Raw genomic sequence first — 17,015 nt, 5'->3', positions numbered from 1 at the left:
GGGGTACCTGGCAGAGGGTTTGAGGTGGGTATACAAGTATTTATGTGCAACCCCAGGTCTTCAGGGATCATGGGCCTGTGTGAAATGAGCTCAGGGTGCAGTGTAGACCTCTATTGCTGTGTATGTTGTAAATTCAATCCAAAGGCCATAGTGTATGCTTTATGAAGGTTTATTAGATCTTAGTTTCAAGTAGATAGGTAAGCCGCACCAGGAGCAGCCTCCTTGCTGCTCAGCCCATACCTTCAATAGACACTCCTTCCCACACAAACTCTCTCAACATTCTACGTGGCCTCACACACTGGCTGAGCAGCAGGAACTTGGAAGGCAGAGAAGGATGCATTAAGACACAACAGTATATCCGAAGGAAAGACCGCTCGCCGAGCTGGCACAGAACATAACTCCAAAAGGTTGCTGCAGCACAGTCTGCACACTGCTAAGTCTGGTGTATAGTTCACACTGATGTGAGAAAGGTCATCTTCCAGGAACATTTGACCTAAATATTGCTGGTCCTGTCTTCAGAGTTCCACAAGTACAAAAATAAGATAATATTTAATGCACCCGGAGCTGAACAGGACAGTCCTAAACGTTTCATGTTGAGTATTCCATTCTGTGCTTCGCTGCTAGTCCAAGCCGGAAGTCTCCAATACTGCTACTGTTAGTCTTTCCTCACTGTCTCTGCGAGGTGCTATGTGTGCTCCTAATAACGTTGCATTCTGGCTCACTTCCATCTTTTTTCCTTCGTAGGGTCTTTGTGAATCGAAGTCTGGCTCTCGAGAAGATCAAATGCTTTGGCTTCGACATGGATTACACACTCGCAAGTAAGTGAAGGCTCTGAGTCAGTGAGCAAAAGAGCATCTAAAATAGCAACATGTGGGGAAATGTGAAAAGTAAATACCCTCCACCATACACTCACAACTATGCATTCATGAATTGGGAGTTATAGAGTGCAAGCCTAGCTATGAAGCAACCAAGTGCTGTACTTTATGAGGGCTTGGGAGACAATCTTGTAGATAGTATACAACTGAGGGACTACACAAATACATTTTACAAACATTGCATTTCACATTTTTGTTTAATTTTTTTAGGCGCAGGCAGATGAAGTGATTTTGTCAGAATTACACGATGTTGAGTCTAACATCAGGCTTAGATTCGAACTTGAGGCATCAGGTTCCAGCCGCAGCAGCTCAAGCCACTAGGTCACATCTCCTCCTGTTAATCTATGAAACTGAGCACTATTCCAGAGTGCCGGCATTGCAGCCCAATCTCCTCTGGGAATATAGCATTTAGTAGATGCTAGTGTTGAGTAGACTTTGGCTTCCACTTTTGACCATCACGGTAATCCATCTTCTAGTCATAAACTTGAAAATGAATCTGGTGATAAGCCAAAATAGTCTGTCTTTTGGATCGTCCTTGGAACTTGGAGTCTAGCCCAAATATTGGCCACTGGTTCATGACATGGTACCTAGCCTAGGCCAATGGTCATTAGATAAATATTTGACTTGAAGACTAGCCCAGAACGAAGGGTACATCAAGTTCACTTCTCCGTGCATGGAGTCCCTGACCCAGCCTGCAGCCCAGAACAGTTTGAAGCCCTTGCCAATTAGAAGTTCATTGTGCTGTGGATGTAGCATGGTTCAATCAACATTAGCGGTTTAGCTCACAGTGAAGAGAGTCCTAGAACGGCTGTTCTACGAAGGGCACAGGACACACCATTCAGCTCACAGTGTGAATTTTCATATTTGCCAACTAGCGCAGATCTATAGTGGGCTCAAAGTTCTGTGCACAGAGCTTATCGCTTGGAATGTTGCACAATCTGGTCCCACTCATAGTTAGGGGATTCCTTGCTTTAGCAGCTATCCCAGAAAGGGGAGAAGGAGTCATAAACAGTAGGTCCTGAAGATCAGGTCACAGCAAAGGGAAGACATGGTCTGATAAGGTCAGTCCATGTGCAAATAGTCATTGCTGTAAAATCTTGCACAGATGAATGAACACATGAGCATCAGTTCACAATGAAGAATTGGAGTTAGGATCAAACCTTAGTCAAATTGTAGTTTCTAAGAGTAAATCAATTGTCTTCAATCACCACCAGTAAATGGTGAAACTTCATCTTATAGAAAAGAGAATCTTCAAACCTAAAACTGCATGGAAAGGCAGACAAGTGCTCACCTCATCGCATTGATATATTACGACTGGTGGAAATGCTCAAACTTTTATGACTTGCTCATGATATCAAGCAAAGTTGGCAATCTTTGTGCTTCACAAAGGAGGGAGAATGTTCCTGACTGTGCCCAAGTTGCAGCGTCACAGTCACAGTTTCCTGCAGCTTAAAAGCCTAACCAGGAAGAGTGGGTCCTTCACCTGCAGGGAATACAGTCTCTGGCTGCCTACTTAGGGCCTCATTTACAAGGAAATAACGCAGCACGGTGACCCAAGCCATTTAACCGCACCATGCTGCTTTAATTCCGAAGTGCATGGATGCATCATATCTACAATGATATGACGGATCCCTTTGCTCTGCCCTGCGCTGGCCCAACATTTGCTGCCATGCGCCGATGCAGGCACCCTTGCACCATAGTGCAAGAATGCCTGCGTTGAGGGGAATGATTGTTCTATGTTCAGGAAAGTGCTTAATGCAGCACACATAGAAGTTGAAAAACTACATTTATTTCAATGATTGTTTATGTGCAGGAAGGGACACCTTCCTGCACATAAACAATCACAAGAGGTGATTTCCTCGTTCTATGTGTGCTGCAGAAAAAATTGGGTGACTAGGCAGAACTGGGAATTTCCCCACAGCGATTGGTGGATTAAGTTCCCAAGACGACACCGGCTTCACACCGTGCATCCTCCGGCCGACGTTGATCCGGCTTCCAAAACTGAATTCCCACACCTTGTCGTGGCGCTTACCCGGGTCCGTCACTCCTCCCACGACGTCCGCCCATGGCTCCTCCAGTAAGTTCCTTTTCTTGCACTCCTTCATAGGCGCCCCTCCGCCGCCTTTCCCTCATTTAGTCTGTTCATTTAATTTAATTATCCTTTTAAATTTAACTCGAGCACAGCCCCAGCTGTTTACCGTATGCTCCTCCTCGACTCCGAGCTTCCTTGATTCTTCTCCCAAGCACTCGCCCTCCACTGAACTGAGTATACATGCCTTCTCCCCGACTCCGAGGCTCCGTGATTGACATTCCCATATCTACATTCCTTGAAGGAACCAAGGCCTGACACCACCAGTATTCAGGTTCACCGCCTAGTATCTCTAATTCTCATTGCTCACTCATCCTTGTCCTGATGAAGATCTTAGATTCATAAGATCAAAACGCTGTCGACCTGTACAACCATAACTCCTCTACTATATTTAATTGAATTAGGAGTTCTGTTAACTACTGTTGTTATCAATGCGATGTAAATTTAAATGTTACCAGCACCTTCACGCACTTTCACTTTTTTGTGTGAGCACTAGAACTATTGCTATAAAAAGTATATGATATTACATTTATGCTGTTAATAAATGTGATGTCACTCCAAAACCTTGTGTCCCAGCATATATTGCGTAAGCTGTCCCGCCTGGACGATATTGCATTGCTCCACTTGACTAACGCTGCTCTTAAATATTAGTAGCCTCGGCTACCTGAGGACCGGTTTGGCCTCCTCCAGACCTTTGTTCTTCTTACTACCTCCCCAGGTTGCAGATAGCAGGTTCACTCCTCGACTCGGAGTGTTCTGAAGTGGATGCCTGGAGATGGCATACATATGCCTGGCATAAGCTGGTGGGTGGACACCCTATCCAATGGGGTAAAGGTTCCCAGGGCTCACCCTACTCACTTTGGGCATTTTCAAGATGGCTAAAGTCTTCAGCCACACTAAACTTTGGCTCTGGAGGCTAGGGGTGTTTCTGGGAAGTGTACTCAATCTTAACACTAACATCCAGTTGTAGACTGTGCCTGTACCCACAACAACCTTAGAGACAGACATCTAATATTACAAAGCTAAGCTTTCAGCAACCAGAGAGTTAATACATACAAATTGTTTTGGCGTTCTGTTTCCCTCTTTCTAAGTGTGCCCTATATGTTTTATGTAAACCCATCAGACCTGTCAAAACAGGCTGTGACGCTGTAATGTCAAAATAGGTCCACTGTGATTGGGGTCTGACTGGCTGGGGAGGCAACAGAAGGGTGCAGTCCTGGGTGTCACCTACATATGCTTGTGACAGGGTAGACCTCTTTCAAGATTGTCCAAGTGCCTGGGCCCAGCTCACAGGCCATCTTGTCAACACTACATCTACCCACTCTCAGTGCCTTTTGTCCCTTTCCTGGGAGCAAGTTCTCTTCTTATTGATGTCTGTTGAAATGCTAATTACTGGCTGACAGAAGAAGAAGAACACAATGGAGATTTAGCTTTCAGAGACTTCAGGCAGTGCAAAGGTAACTTTCTAAAAGTCACTTCTAAGTTAAATCTAGAAACAATATAACTTCACATTTCAACTGGATTTTTAATACCTAATAATAATTGTAAAATTATTTTTCTAGCTAGTCCCATTCCCAAGATACAGTTTTAGTATTTTCTATTGCATCCCAGTGCTTGTCTAAGCAACAGCCAATCTAGCCACAGTGAAAATACCTTTGAAGGGCTAGTCACTATGAGGACATGTGGAACATTGAACTTTTACATGTCCTGCTTTCAAAATACCATGCACCCTTCCTTTCTGGGCATGAAGGCTTAATTAGGGGTGATTTATAAATTGCTAAAAGGCCTGTCGAAAGGGCTTATTTTGATGGGTTGAAAATGCAGTTTAAAAGTGCACAGCAGGCTACTGCTGACAGACCCACTGTCATGTTTGCATTGTTACTGCAGTGGGTGAAACAATGAGGGCTGTAGCCCACTGGTGACATTTACCTTACCTCCCTGGGTACACTTTGGTAACCATATACCAGGGACTTTTGGGTTAGTTAAATATGCCATTTTAGAGTATGCCAATTTCCCCACATTGAAAGGAGGAGCACAAACACTTTACCACTGGTTAGCAGGGGTAAAGGGCAGAGAGTTCTAAATCCAGCAGAAATAGAATTCAGCATAAAAGGCAACACGAAATCGGGGTGACCTTGCAGAAAGGCAATATTTCCAAAATTACGTTTATCAGGACACCGTGCTCCTTAAATTCGGTATGGATTATCATATTCATTCTTGAGCGGAGGTTGTGCATAGAAGATCTGAAGGCTCCATGTGAAACTGCTGCACCTATTCCCTGATATTCAACACCTCTATGAGATGATCAAGGGTGGAATGCACATTCTGACAAGGTCAGCTTCTTTCAAAGTTGAATGTATGTAGCAAGCTCCTACACCACCCCAGCAGGCCCCTACCTCAACCAGGAAGCAACAGGCCCTTTCCCTTTCTCTTAATGAGGCGGGGCAAACTAGGCCTGGGTGAAGTTCGTGGATTTCTACTCCGTGGAACTCTCCGAAGTGCCGGAAAAACTCTGCCGCGCTCCGTGGAGTTCTGCCAATGGTGGAGCCTGTTAAGTCGCATTGCACGCACTGATTTTTAGTGGCGGGAGTTTGCCCTGTGCTATAAAATCAGCACGAATGGCATTACACGTCATGCTAGAGGGCGCTGCTGTTTTCTGCCACTCAAGTAGACATTCTACTAGAGCGGCAGCTTCCTCAACGCGAGCAGCAGATTTCTCAATGCGAGCGGTTGCAACCTGCTGCGACCGCCCTTGTTGAGAAATCTCACCAGAAGGAGATCTATTGCATGATTTTTTCCTCATCAGCGCTCGCCAACTTAACGTTGGCGAGCAGCTTCAGAGAAAAAACTCGGCTCTGCGTCATTTCGCAGAGTTTTGCAGGACTCCCCGCTCTGTGCAGAGCCCGGTTTGGGCAAAACTCTGCAAACTCTGCTGAGGAAGCAGAATTCTTCACCCACCCCATTTGCTACGAGGAACGTGCAGAGGATACTGGAACATGAGTTTTAATTACTTAATTGAAGCTTGTTATAGATACATTATGAGGATGCTTATGAAGGTGTCGTAAAGATAATTGAGAATTTTCAGTTTGGCTTGCCTGGGGCAATTTCAAGTTCATTGTTGGGATGATTGATTCTTAATTCGGGAGCACAATATTATGCCAATGGAGTTGAAATTGTGAACTGTGAGTGAGACCAAACCAAATGCCAGGAAGCCTTCAAGCAGATTGTGGAAAGAAATTCAAATAGATTTTAGGATTCTTTCCATTATGACAGTGGGTCATTTCCAAACATTCTGTGGGGTCAGTTTTAGGATTAGTTTGGGACTATTTCCATTTGGTGAAATGACCCTCAAACATCAGCTACGTTGAATGGCTTGAAGGTGCAGGCTTTTGAATGAGGCATAACTTCCCAGAACTCCCACGTATTTCAAATTAGGATGGTAAGAAAAAGTTTTGTCTCCACATTCAAACATATTTCAAGTGTTTGCCCCTGTGTAATGTGGATCTTTATCATCTCCTTTTCTTCTCGTAGTGTACAAGTCTCCAGAATACGATGAGTTAGGGTTTTATCTGCTGTTGGACCGACTCGTGTCGATTGGATACCCCCACGAGATCATTGAGTACAAGTACGACCCAACATTCCCCACCAGGTAAGAATATATAGACTTTTGAAACATATGTTCCAGTCGTTATAGTGATAAATCCATAAACTGCTGCTTTGTAAAATGCATCATCAACCTATTTCATCATACTGCTGAACTGGAAATGAATCACAGGCAAAAAAAAAAACCATTGTAGTCTGACCTTAATCAAAATGGGCACCACAGATTCCCCGCGCACACAGAATGGGTGCACTTGCCTGTGTCTGCTCTCCAGTGTTCTGCCAAGCCAATGGTCATCTGACTTTGGCGCATGCCATGGGATGCTTGGTGCCATGTCAGGATGTCATGTGAGACACACAGAAATAAAACCTTCCTGGCTCAACCTCTGCAGAGTTACAGGCTATGCACTGTATTGCAGAAAGATGTGAGAATATTGTGCCCCCCCAGAGTATCGAGGTAGGAATCTCTATGGCAGGAAATATCATGAACCCAATATTGAAAGGTAAGTATATATATATATTCAGTTTCCCAAGTGCCCAAGCATAGGATGCACTCGTCCAAAAGCAATATATTATTATCAGGCTGCAGCGCAAGCACAAATTCAGTGTTCAATCAATAATGCCTGACGCGTTTCTGACTTTCATCGTCCTTGTTCACAGGCAGAGTTATCGCTAAACATGAAGCCAAACCACTGATTAGTAACACCTGTACATTTTATTGCCCCAGTGGGCCTCCTGATAAAGCGCTATGCATTTTGGAATCAGTGGTCCAAAACCGTTTCACAGTTCATGGTAAATACTGCTCACAGTTCGAAATATATATATATATATATATTCCAAATGAAGGCACCCACACTTGGAGACCTTCAAACGTTTGTAAACCGCGGATCTGCCATCAAAACTCCCTTATGCGTTTCTGGCCTCCATTAGCCCTTGTTCACAGGGGATGGCTTCTATGGACAGGCAGCTTGCATCGTGAATTTAAGCAGGAAGGTAAGTCCCGCCCCATGGGCGTGTAAGCATAGTGCTTCTGGTACTTGGAGTTTCCAGTCACTAATTCTCCCGTAGATGCTGCTGCCGCTGGTCCTAAAATTGTATTAAATACCATTAGTAGGTTGCTGTGCCACACGGAGATCACTGCAAGGCTGTTTTCTTCCCTCGCAAAAGAGGCACAAAGTTCATCGGCATCATTGTAGTCATTTCGCTGATCCATGGGTGGGGTCTCCACGACCCGGGCAGGCCGCCATATAATCCAAATGAAAGCACCCACACTTGGAGACCCTCGAATGTTTGTTTCAACAGCCTTTATTCTTGCAATACTTACATGCCCATGGGGAAGGACTTACCTTCCTGCTTGAATTCACGATGCAAGCTGCCTGTCCATAGAAGCCATCCCCTGTGAACAATGGCTAATGGAGGCCAGAAAACCGTAAGGGAGTTTTTGATGGCAGATCCGCGGTTTACACAGAGGTTATTTGGCGAGACTGCCTGGCAAGAATAAAGGCTGTTGCACAAACGTTTGAGGGTCTCCAAGTGTGGGTGCTTTCATTTGGATTATATGGCGGCCTGCCCGGGTCGCGGAGACCCCACCCACGGACGAGCAGGTCTGGCGAAATTGCTACAATGACGCCTATGAACCTTGTGCCTCTTTTGCGAGGGAAGAAAACAGCCTTGCAGTGATCTCCGTGTGGCACAGCAACCTACTAATGGTATTTAATACAATTTTAAGACCAGCGGCAGCAGCATCTACGGGAGAATTAATGACTGGAAACTCCAAGTACCAGAAGCACTATGCTTACACGCCCATGCGGCGGGACTTACCTTCCTGCTTAAATTCACGATGCAAGCTCCCTGTCCATAGAAGCCATCCCCTGTGAACAAGGGCTAATGGAGGCCAGAAACGCGTAAGGGAGTTTTGATGGCAGATCCGCGGTTTACACTGAGGTTATTTGGCGAGGCTGCCTGGCAAGAATAAAGGCTGTTGCACAAACGTTTGAGGGTCTCCAAGTGTGGGTGCTTACATTTGGAACATATATATATATATATTGTAGTGGGTAGTTATATTTAGGATTCCTTTTCCATAGACAAGGTATTTTTTGGTTTTGCTAATAACTTTTGTGCCATTTGACAAATTTTCACGAAACTTTCCACCCAAAAAAAAGCAAATTCACCTCAGCTCCTTCCTGTTATGTTTTGAAGTGATACTTCAAGCGGGGGCGAGAAAAGGGGGGGGTCCCAAAACATAAAATCCCCATGCATTTTCCATAGACTTCTTTAAAAGTACAATGGCAACATGTTTTAAACATAATTACAATATATTTGTCAGGAAGGTTGATCTTGGTCTGCAGACAAGTTTTGAAGTGATCCTTCAAGCGGGGGCGAGAAAAGGGGGGGTCCCAAATCATAAAATCCCCATGCATTTTCCATAGACTTCTTTAAAAGTACAATGGCAACATGTTTTAAACATAATTACAATATATTTGTCAGGAAGGTTGATCTTGGTCTGCAGACAAGTTTTGAAGTGATCCTTCAAGCGGGGGCGAGAAAAGGGGGGGTCCCAAAACATAAAATCCCCATGCATTTTCCATAGACTTCTTTAAAAGTACAATGGCAACATGTTTTAAACATAATTACAATATATTTGTCAGGAAGGTTGATCTTGGTCTGCAGACTGTGATTTTTGTGATTTGGTATAATCCATTCAGCACTTTTTGAGAAATTAACATTAAAAAATATTTGCATATCTGGACAGTTGGGTTTGAGGGACACTCATGAGAGTCCCTTACACCCAATTAAAAAAAATAGAGCGTTCTGATTGGCCAAGCGAGCTTTTTTTCCCTTGACCACTTCGCTCCCACAGGGGATACGCTCCTGTGGGAGCAAGAGCTCTGATTTTCAGCCAGCATAATGCGAAAAATGTTGCTGGCAGCCATTGCAGGACTCAGGGACTGAGTCCACTGTCCTGAAGTTTAAAAAAATTAATTATATAAAGGGGCAGGGTAGGTATACCCTGCCCCCGTGGGGCAAAAATGACAATCCTGAGGAAGCCCCCCCCAAACCTTCAATGGCCCCAGGGACCTCACGAGAATGTTTGGGGAGAGCCCCCCCTTTAAAAAAAATGCAGGCCCTGGGGTATGGGCTCTCCGAGGCCTAATAAAGCTCAGAGAGAGGAGCCGTGTGGCCTACTCCCCTTTTTTTTATATATATTGGGCCCTGGGAGATGATGTCAATTGAAGCCCCCTCCCCTTAATATATATGTTTTGGCCTTGGGAGATAGAGTTCCCCTGGGACCCGAAGGTCAACCCGATGCCACGCACGCCAGAGGCTGCGCAAAGCATGGGCTTGGCTGCCTCCTATGGGTTTGGCCACCGGGCCTGGAGTCAGGCAGTCTCTGTGGCCAAGCCCCCGTTGTGCACGGCCAAAGACTATGTGCAATGTGGAGTTGGCTGCCTGTGTGGGGTTCGAGGCAGGGCCTGGCTGCAGGCGGGGTGTTGTATTCACGTATGGTAATAAAATATTACTTTACGTTAAAAATGTTGAAATTCACTGAAGAACCAAAGGTTAAAGTAACGTTATAGTTAGATGTGACTAAAAAAATCTGTTTCATATGTTACATCACTCATAACATGTTCTACGACATCATTTATGACATCACTGATGACATTTCAAATTACATCATTGATGCTATTACTGATGACATCATCCAAGCTTCTTTTGCACGCATTGTTAGATAAACGAGTATGGCATTAGAGGTCTGAAAGTAAGTACAAAAGAGATCATAAGAAAAAGAAGCATCATTAATGCCATCATATATACAACCCTGTTAGGTGAACCACGCTTGCGTTATGTGCAACATTGACCCTAAGCCCTTCATGGGTAGTTGAGTTCATGTTGACTATCAACCACAAATAGAAGGGTAATCCTTCCTGCATACAGTGTTCAATCTGCATGCAACTGTTCAGAGAAAACCAAGTTCCTCCTGATACTCAACTTCTGTTACATAACTAATGCCCTACTACGGAAGCCTTTATCTGTATCAAACCCCACACAGTTACCGAACTTACATTGAGAAATGAAGTTGATATGAATTGAAAAATAGGTACTGTAAACAATGTTTACTCTATGAAGAGAGTCTACTATTTGAAGACATTGAAACTCTCATGAGAAATACACCACAGAATATTAAAAAGTATCTACTAAGAACAGTGTACCGTGTATGCAAAACTTGTCCAAATAGACACAATTCACTTAAAATAACCAAGGTCTGAAGGTACTAAATATCGTAAGATCTGCAACCTTCATACCGTGGTGGAGACATTACAGAAAGCCCATCTTCTGAAGCAAAACAAGCACAAGAACATAAGTTTCTAACTTGTGCACACAGTCTTCTATTTTATGTAGAAAATGTTACGCTGAGACGATTCTGTCTCAAACTCAAGGCTGCTTACAATACTTAATATGTAGTATGTAGAATCTTTGACCTGTTGGAAAGTTTTTCTGCAGAACAAAAAAACATATGTGGAACATACTGCACACAAGTCGTCCACTGTCACCTGCACACAGTGTTACTCTTCAAAACAAAGATTTATAATGTCTTCAATAACTCTACACACCTTTTATGCATTAGGAGCATATGCGTTTTGTAAACACTTACACCCATTAGCTGGACATGGCTGTTCAAAATTAGTTAGAGAATTAATATGGTAGTTACCCACCACAATGTAAATTATAAACAAACTCACACACTCATTGGATGATGTCATCAGTGATGTCATAGGACATGTCATGAGTGATGTAATATGTGAGGTCATAAGCAGTGCATGGCTCTGATAACTATAATTAGTGAATTACTGTGGTTTCTTTTAGTTCAAAACATTAATGTTTTCACTGAGATATTCACCTAACTATAACGTCACTTTCTTAAAACAAAAACAGATCTTTTATCATACCCAACTATAACATTACTTTAACCTTAGGGTATTTCAGTGAATATGTGTGTGTGCATGTGCGTGTGTGTGTGTGTGTGTGTGTGTGTGTGTGTGTGTGTGTGTGTGTATATATATATATATATATATATATATATATATATATATTATCTATCATAAATAAATATTACCTACTGGCAGTTGCCAGTAGGAAGTTATAGTTAGGACCTAGTTTAAATACATGAAGCTTTTTTTGTTTGCTTATAACTTTGACTCCATTTGAGGAACCTTCACAAGATTTTCAAAACTAGTGTACAACTCACTTCAGCTGGTGTCTGGAAAGTTTCTGGGTGATCTGTCAAGTGGGGGCCGAGAGAAATGAGGGGTCCCTCAACACTTCCCAATGCAATTTCCCATGGGGATTTTGGACACGACTACAACCCGAACCACTGAACAAAATTATTTTACCCACCAAATTTGGCAGAAAACTAGATCTTGGTCCAGGAAGACCTCTTTTTGTAATTTGGTGTACATCTTTTCAGTAGTTTTTGGAGTTATTAAAGAAAAAAGAAATTTGTATATCTAGGGACGTCGATCCATCGCGGATCCACTGTGCCAGAAGCACTGCTGTGATTGGCTGGCTGCAACCTGATAGGAAAGTTGCGGACATCATTTCTCTATCAGGACACAGTCCCGGGACCTCAAAACAAAAGTGAAATGTAATAGAATGGTTCAGGGTAAAGGTACCCTTACTCCATGGGTGCAATATAGGGGTCTGTGAGGGATCCTTGAAGGCAAGAAATTGCCCCAATTATTTTTGACATGTGCATGGATCCGCGAATCCATTGTGGTGCTAAGCACGGCCCCCCTGTGTGAATCTGCAATGGATACACGGATGCAGCACCCTATGGAAAAAATCCTAAAAATTCACTGAAAAAAGCAAAGGTTACAGGGACGTTATAGTTAGGAAACAAAATTTAAAAAACTTAGAAATTCATTGAAAACGTACCGTTACAGGGACGTTATAGTTAGATTCAGATTTTACTTGCACAAAGCCATATAAATTCAGCAGTTTCTCTTGCTAAATCTCTCTCTGCCTACCTTTAACTCTGGTGCACTGCCCTAAATCATTTTATGGATGTTTGGGGTTCTGAGCAAGACATATTTCAGCTGTTTTTCTGTGATCCTGGGGAAGTTTAACATAAAATGTAGTTTTGTTTGGCATCACGCAGGATTGAATTAACAGCAAATGAATAATACAATTCAAATTTGTTTCAAAGAGGGACCCCCAAAATATGTCTTTCCCGGGGCCCCCAAGATCTTTAGGACGAGCCTGGTTGTATCCAACTCAATAGCGCTAACTTTATCAATGTCTGAAGAACTACATTTTGACCAATCTTTGCAAGGATTCAAATGTATTCAAAGCAGATTAAATGCTGACGTTTGGTGCTGGCACATAACTGAGCTATTTATAGGATTAGAACTGTGACCTGCAGGTTATTCATCGATCTCTGTAACACATACCTGAACCTACTGCGGTTTGCTACATAGTGGAACCTATGCCTTCCAAGTTACATTTTCTGTGCAGAAGGTACTCTAGTGAAATGCCCGAATGCACTGTGAATTGAGGGGTCTGGGGACGTGGGTGACTGGGGGGAGGGGGATGACAACTGCTTGCCAGGGACCCTGATGCATGCCAACAGACCCGATTGAGTTGGGAGATTTCTGAATTTGTAAGTCAAAAATAGTTTCTTATTTTAGCTATCGCCCGCCTAAAATTGCCTTTGCTTCGCCGCATATCAACTGGGAACATAAAGCTCCCATATTTTTTTTTTCTCCCATTTTTCTAATTTGAAAATACTGGCATGCATGAAAGCTGTGTTTAGTCAATGCCTAAAAATGCGCCCAAAACCCGTTTGCACTTGTTTTACCAGCTAAAATGACCATGATTGTTTATAAGAAAGTTCAAATAAAACAGTTTTTCAATGTGTAAGAATACGTTATTCAACTCATTTGCACTGTTCTTGTTCTCTTCCAACAAGCAAGTGAATTCACAGTTTGTGGTTTAAAGACACGGATGTGTGGCTTATTTTTTTTACTTTATTTCCCTGTGTTAGTCGAATCACTCACTTTACCAATTGAGAATGTGTTAGTAAATCACCTAAACTCTGGGAAGCGACCACAGGGATGCGAACACATTCTGAATTACACATTTGTCATCTTATGTAGCTGTACATCATGTACTCAGTGCTATGGAGTGAAGAACAAAGCAATACTGTTTTATCTATCGAGAGCTAAATTTGCTTTTCTGTGGCCTAAAGGAGTTTGCTGCTTGCTTAATGTTCCAATTACATTACTTTAAAATATGCTCAGTTTTTATTACCTTTCTATGTGTTATTTTTAAAATACACAAAGGCACTTTCTTATAAACAATGAACCTTTATTATGTCATGTCTTATGTGACTGTGGTTATTTTAACAATAATAATGGAAAAAAAACATTTTCCAGTTCAAACTAATTCTACGCCTCTCTCTCTTTCTCCCCTGCTAAGTCTCCTGTCTTCAGGGCCTAGTCATGTAGCAGAGCAATCAGTTAACCTCTTTAGCCGTGTAACTTAATACACTTTTTATGTAATTTATTTTTAATGAAGCCTATTATAAGGTCACACTGATTGTTGAAAGAGCAATTTTAGGTATGTACTAAAACTAGGGTCCAAATACTTATTTATCAAAGTTTCTGAAAGTGCAGATTGCCAAAATCTCCCATATTCATAACTGGGTGGGTCCCTGGTGCTCGTTGGCTTGTGAAGTGTGAAAGGGTGTGAGCGTGTTCTATTATTCACTTGAAGCATCGGGCACATGGGGATGACTATTGGCAGGCCACGCAGAGCACCAAAACTAGTAAATATGTTCAGTATTAGTAATTTTTGAACATTGGTCCCACGTGTTCCATCAGACATTCGCAAGCTTTGCACTCCCCTTGAACACACCAGTGCTAGCAGGTTCACGATGGCGACTGAGGTAAGGGCAAATGTCCACCCGCATGTTGGACTTTGGAAGATAATCAATGCTGGACCAAGGCCAACATTCCCAAGCTCAGGGTGTTTCTTGGTACTAGTCTATCAACATTCCCTGGAAGTTTGGCTCTTTTGACACTTGTCTATCTGCCCTCTGCACAGAGGCCTGGTGTTCGATGCCCACTACGGCAACCTGCTGAAGGTGGACTCCCATGGGAACCTGCTGGTCTGCACCCACGGCTTCCAGTTCCTGAAAGGGTAAGTCACAGTCCAGTGTTTTTCAAATTACTACGCGAAAAACGTATACGTCTAAAAACATTCTAAGGAATTTGAGAGGCTTGTCTGCTGTTCATAACAATTCCAGCTGTTGATTCACAGGTCTGCCATGCTGCTGTTGCTTGTTTTTATACATGTAACTGTAATGTATTTTGTATGGTGATTGTGCAGTTACTCACAGTCTACAGCTGTGTCATGTTCTTGCCAGCACAAATCTGAGGTTATTCTAATCTTCATAAGTATTAGTTAAAGGCTAAAAAACGTTTGTTACAGGAAAGTACCTTTCTCTGTACACCTTCCACTGTAATGCCTCTCTGTGTTCCCTCTGGTTCGCTCACTCTCTTGTAAGAGCACTCATGTTTCGATCAGCCCAGCTTTCGGCCATCCATAAGGCCTGTATTCGCACCTTAAGCTGACATAGGTCCACCTCATATTCCTGTGTGAGGGAGTCATCTCATTCCGAATCCTGTTCCCATGCCCACACAAGGCTTATCATCATTCACTCAAATAGATCTGCCTCTCATACTCTTGTATGTCGCTTCCCCATCCAGTTCTAATCCTTCTCTGTCAGGCCTGCCTCTCTGAGCTTGCCATGTCTCTCTCATCTGGTTACTGACGTAAGTTAACCCGGTGTAATAAGGTATTTTACATCTGAGTTTGCACCACAAATACTCTGTGTGATCTTGGAAGGGGTGTAGAGCATGCCATGTACCTGTGTTACAGTGCATAATTTTTACAATATGGAAACACCAAAACCTGAAGGCGCCTGATACCAAGGAAGGGACACAAATACTGATGCTAGATAGCTTGGGTACAAAACAAGTGGGAACTGATCCTTTATTACCAGAGGACGAAAAGCGACTATTGGGCACAAGCCCGTCTACTTACATCAGCTGATTACACCTGCCCTGGTTACTGACCACTTCAAGCCATGTCTTGGTCCTAATTTGGTCCCAGCTAGCTGAGCAATGTCACACTGACTTGGTTGTGTCCATCCTACACAGCGGCGTAGAGTGGGTTGCCAGTGCCTGGGGCAAGGCAAGAATCCTTCCACTTTTCTTTTAAAGTTTTGTGCCCCTAAGAGTGCCTCTGTGCCCCTAAGAATTTTGCGCCTGGGGCAACCGCCTCTGTCACCCCGCCCATGCTATGCCACTGATCCCGCACATTATCTCAGGGCATATTTAAAGGTTTTAGCCAGCTTGTTGCCAACCCTTGCCACTAATGGCCAGAAGCAGGGTGGCTTTTGACCTCTGGTCCTCTGAAAACTCCTTGTCCTCTGATACTGTTCCTTCCAGAACTGCCCTTCAACTCTGGTCCTCCAACTTCTACCTTCTGTGGTCATACCTGCTTCACTACAATGACTATTAATCTCTTCCTGCACATACAAAATTGCAAAATGGCCGAACTGGCATGGCAGCAGCCACATAACTTTGGGTTGCAGGATGTAAGCTGTGCTGGTGTACAGCTGTAGGGCACAACAAACGGGACTTGACCACAAAAGGGTCCCTTGCTATGTCCCGGAGCCCAGGTTGTGTTCTGCAGGTTGTGTCTCTTTCCTGCAAAACTGCGTAATCTCTACTCATGCAGATGAAGGCAAGTCCTCCTCAAAGGAGGGAGATGGCTGCAGACTGCAATCCCGTTCTAGTGCTATAAATTGAAAAATAGAACTGCTGGTACTCACCAAATTGATTGGGATGGGTCCTGAGGGTCAGGTAGGGGTGTGTCTGGGGGCGTTAACACTAGCAGCTTTTTTCTTTTAATCAATCGTAAGGTTCAGGGCGTAATTGATGTTTTTTGCAGTTTTATATAGTGCAAAATTGGCCAGAGGGCATTAAAGCTTTTTACATGAGAAGCAGAAGTTTTACATGAAAACATACTTTTTTGTTTTTTTATGGCACTGGAAGATTGCCCAGAAAAACAGGCTGCTTGAGCGGAAGCTGGGATTTCAACTCCCCGTGCCATAAAAGCAAAATAAAGTATGCTTTTGTGTAGAACTTACGCGTCTCGTTTAAAGTGCTTTAATACCCTCTGCCAAGTGTGCACTATATATAACTGCAAAAAAGTACCAATTGCGCACTGTACACATGAGCCGAACTTGGCCGAAAGGCGTTAGGAGCTCTGACAGACAATGGTGAGTGTATTCCAGCACTGCAGCCATACACTCGGACTAACAGCGGGGGCTCCTCCGCTAAGACCGAGGAGCGTCGCCCCACAGGAAAAATAAAATGATAATA

General features: G+C 43.4%; 1 protein-coding gene across 5 annotated transcripts in view; it reads left to right on the top strand.

Annotated features, from left to right (window-relative positions):
* Window positions 1–17,015, top strand: part of LOC146784305 (cytosolic purine 5'-nucleotidase-like) — a 548,710-nt gene that overhangs the window by 392,885 nt on the left and 138,810 nt on the right. For all 5 annotated transcript variants that reach the window (XM_085635738.1, XM_085635737.1, XM_085635740.1 and 2 more), the window contains exons 2-4: window positions 745–818; window positions 6,496–6,613; window positions 14,668–14,763. In XM_085635738.1, coding sequence (XP_085491864.1) covers window positions 745–818; window positions 6,496–6,613; window positions 14,668–14,763 — 288 coding nt within the window. The remainder of the gene's footprint in view (window positions 1–744; window positions 819–6,495; window positions 6,614–14,667; window positions 14,764–17,015) is intronic.

This window comes from Triturus cristatus, chromosome 11, assembly GCF_964204655.1.
Source record: "Triturus cristatus chromosome 11, aTriCri1.1, whole genome shotgun sequence".
NCBI lineage: Eukaryota > Metazoa > Chordata > Amphibia > Caudata > Salamandridae > Triturus > Triturus cristatus.
This window is presented reverse-complemented; position numbering and strand designations above follow the sequence as displayed.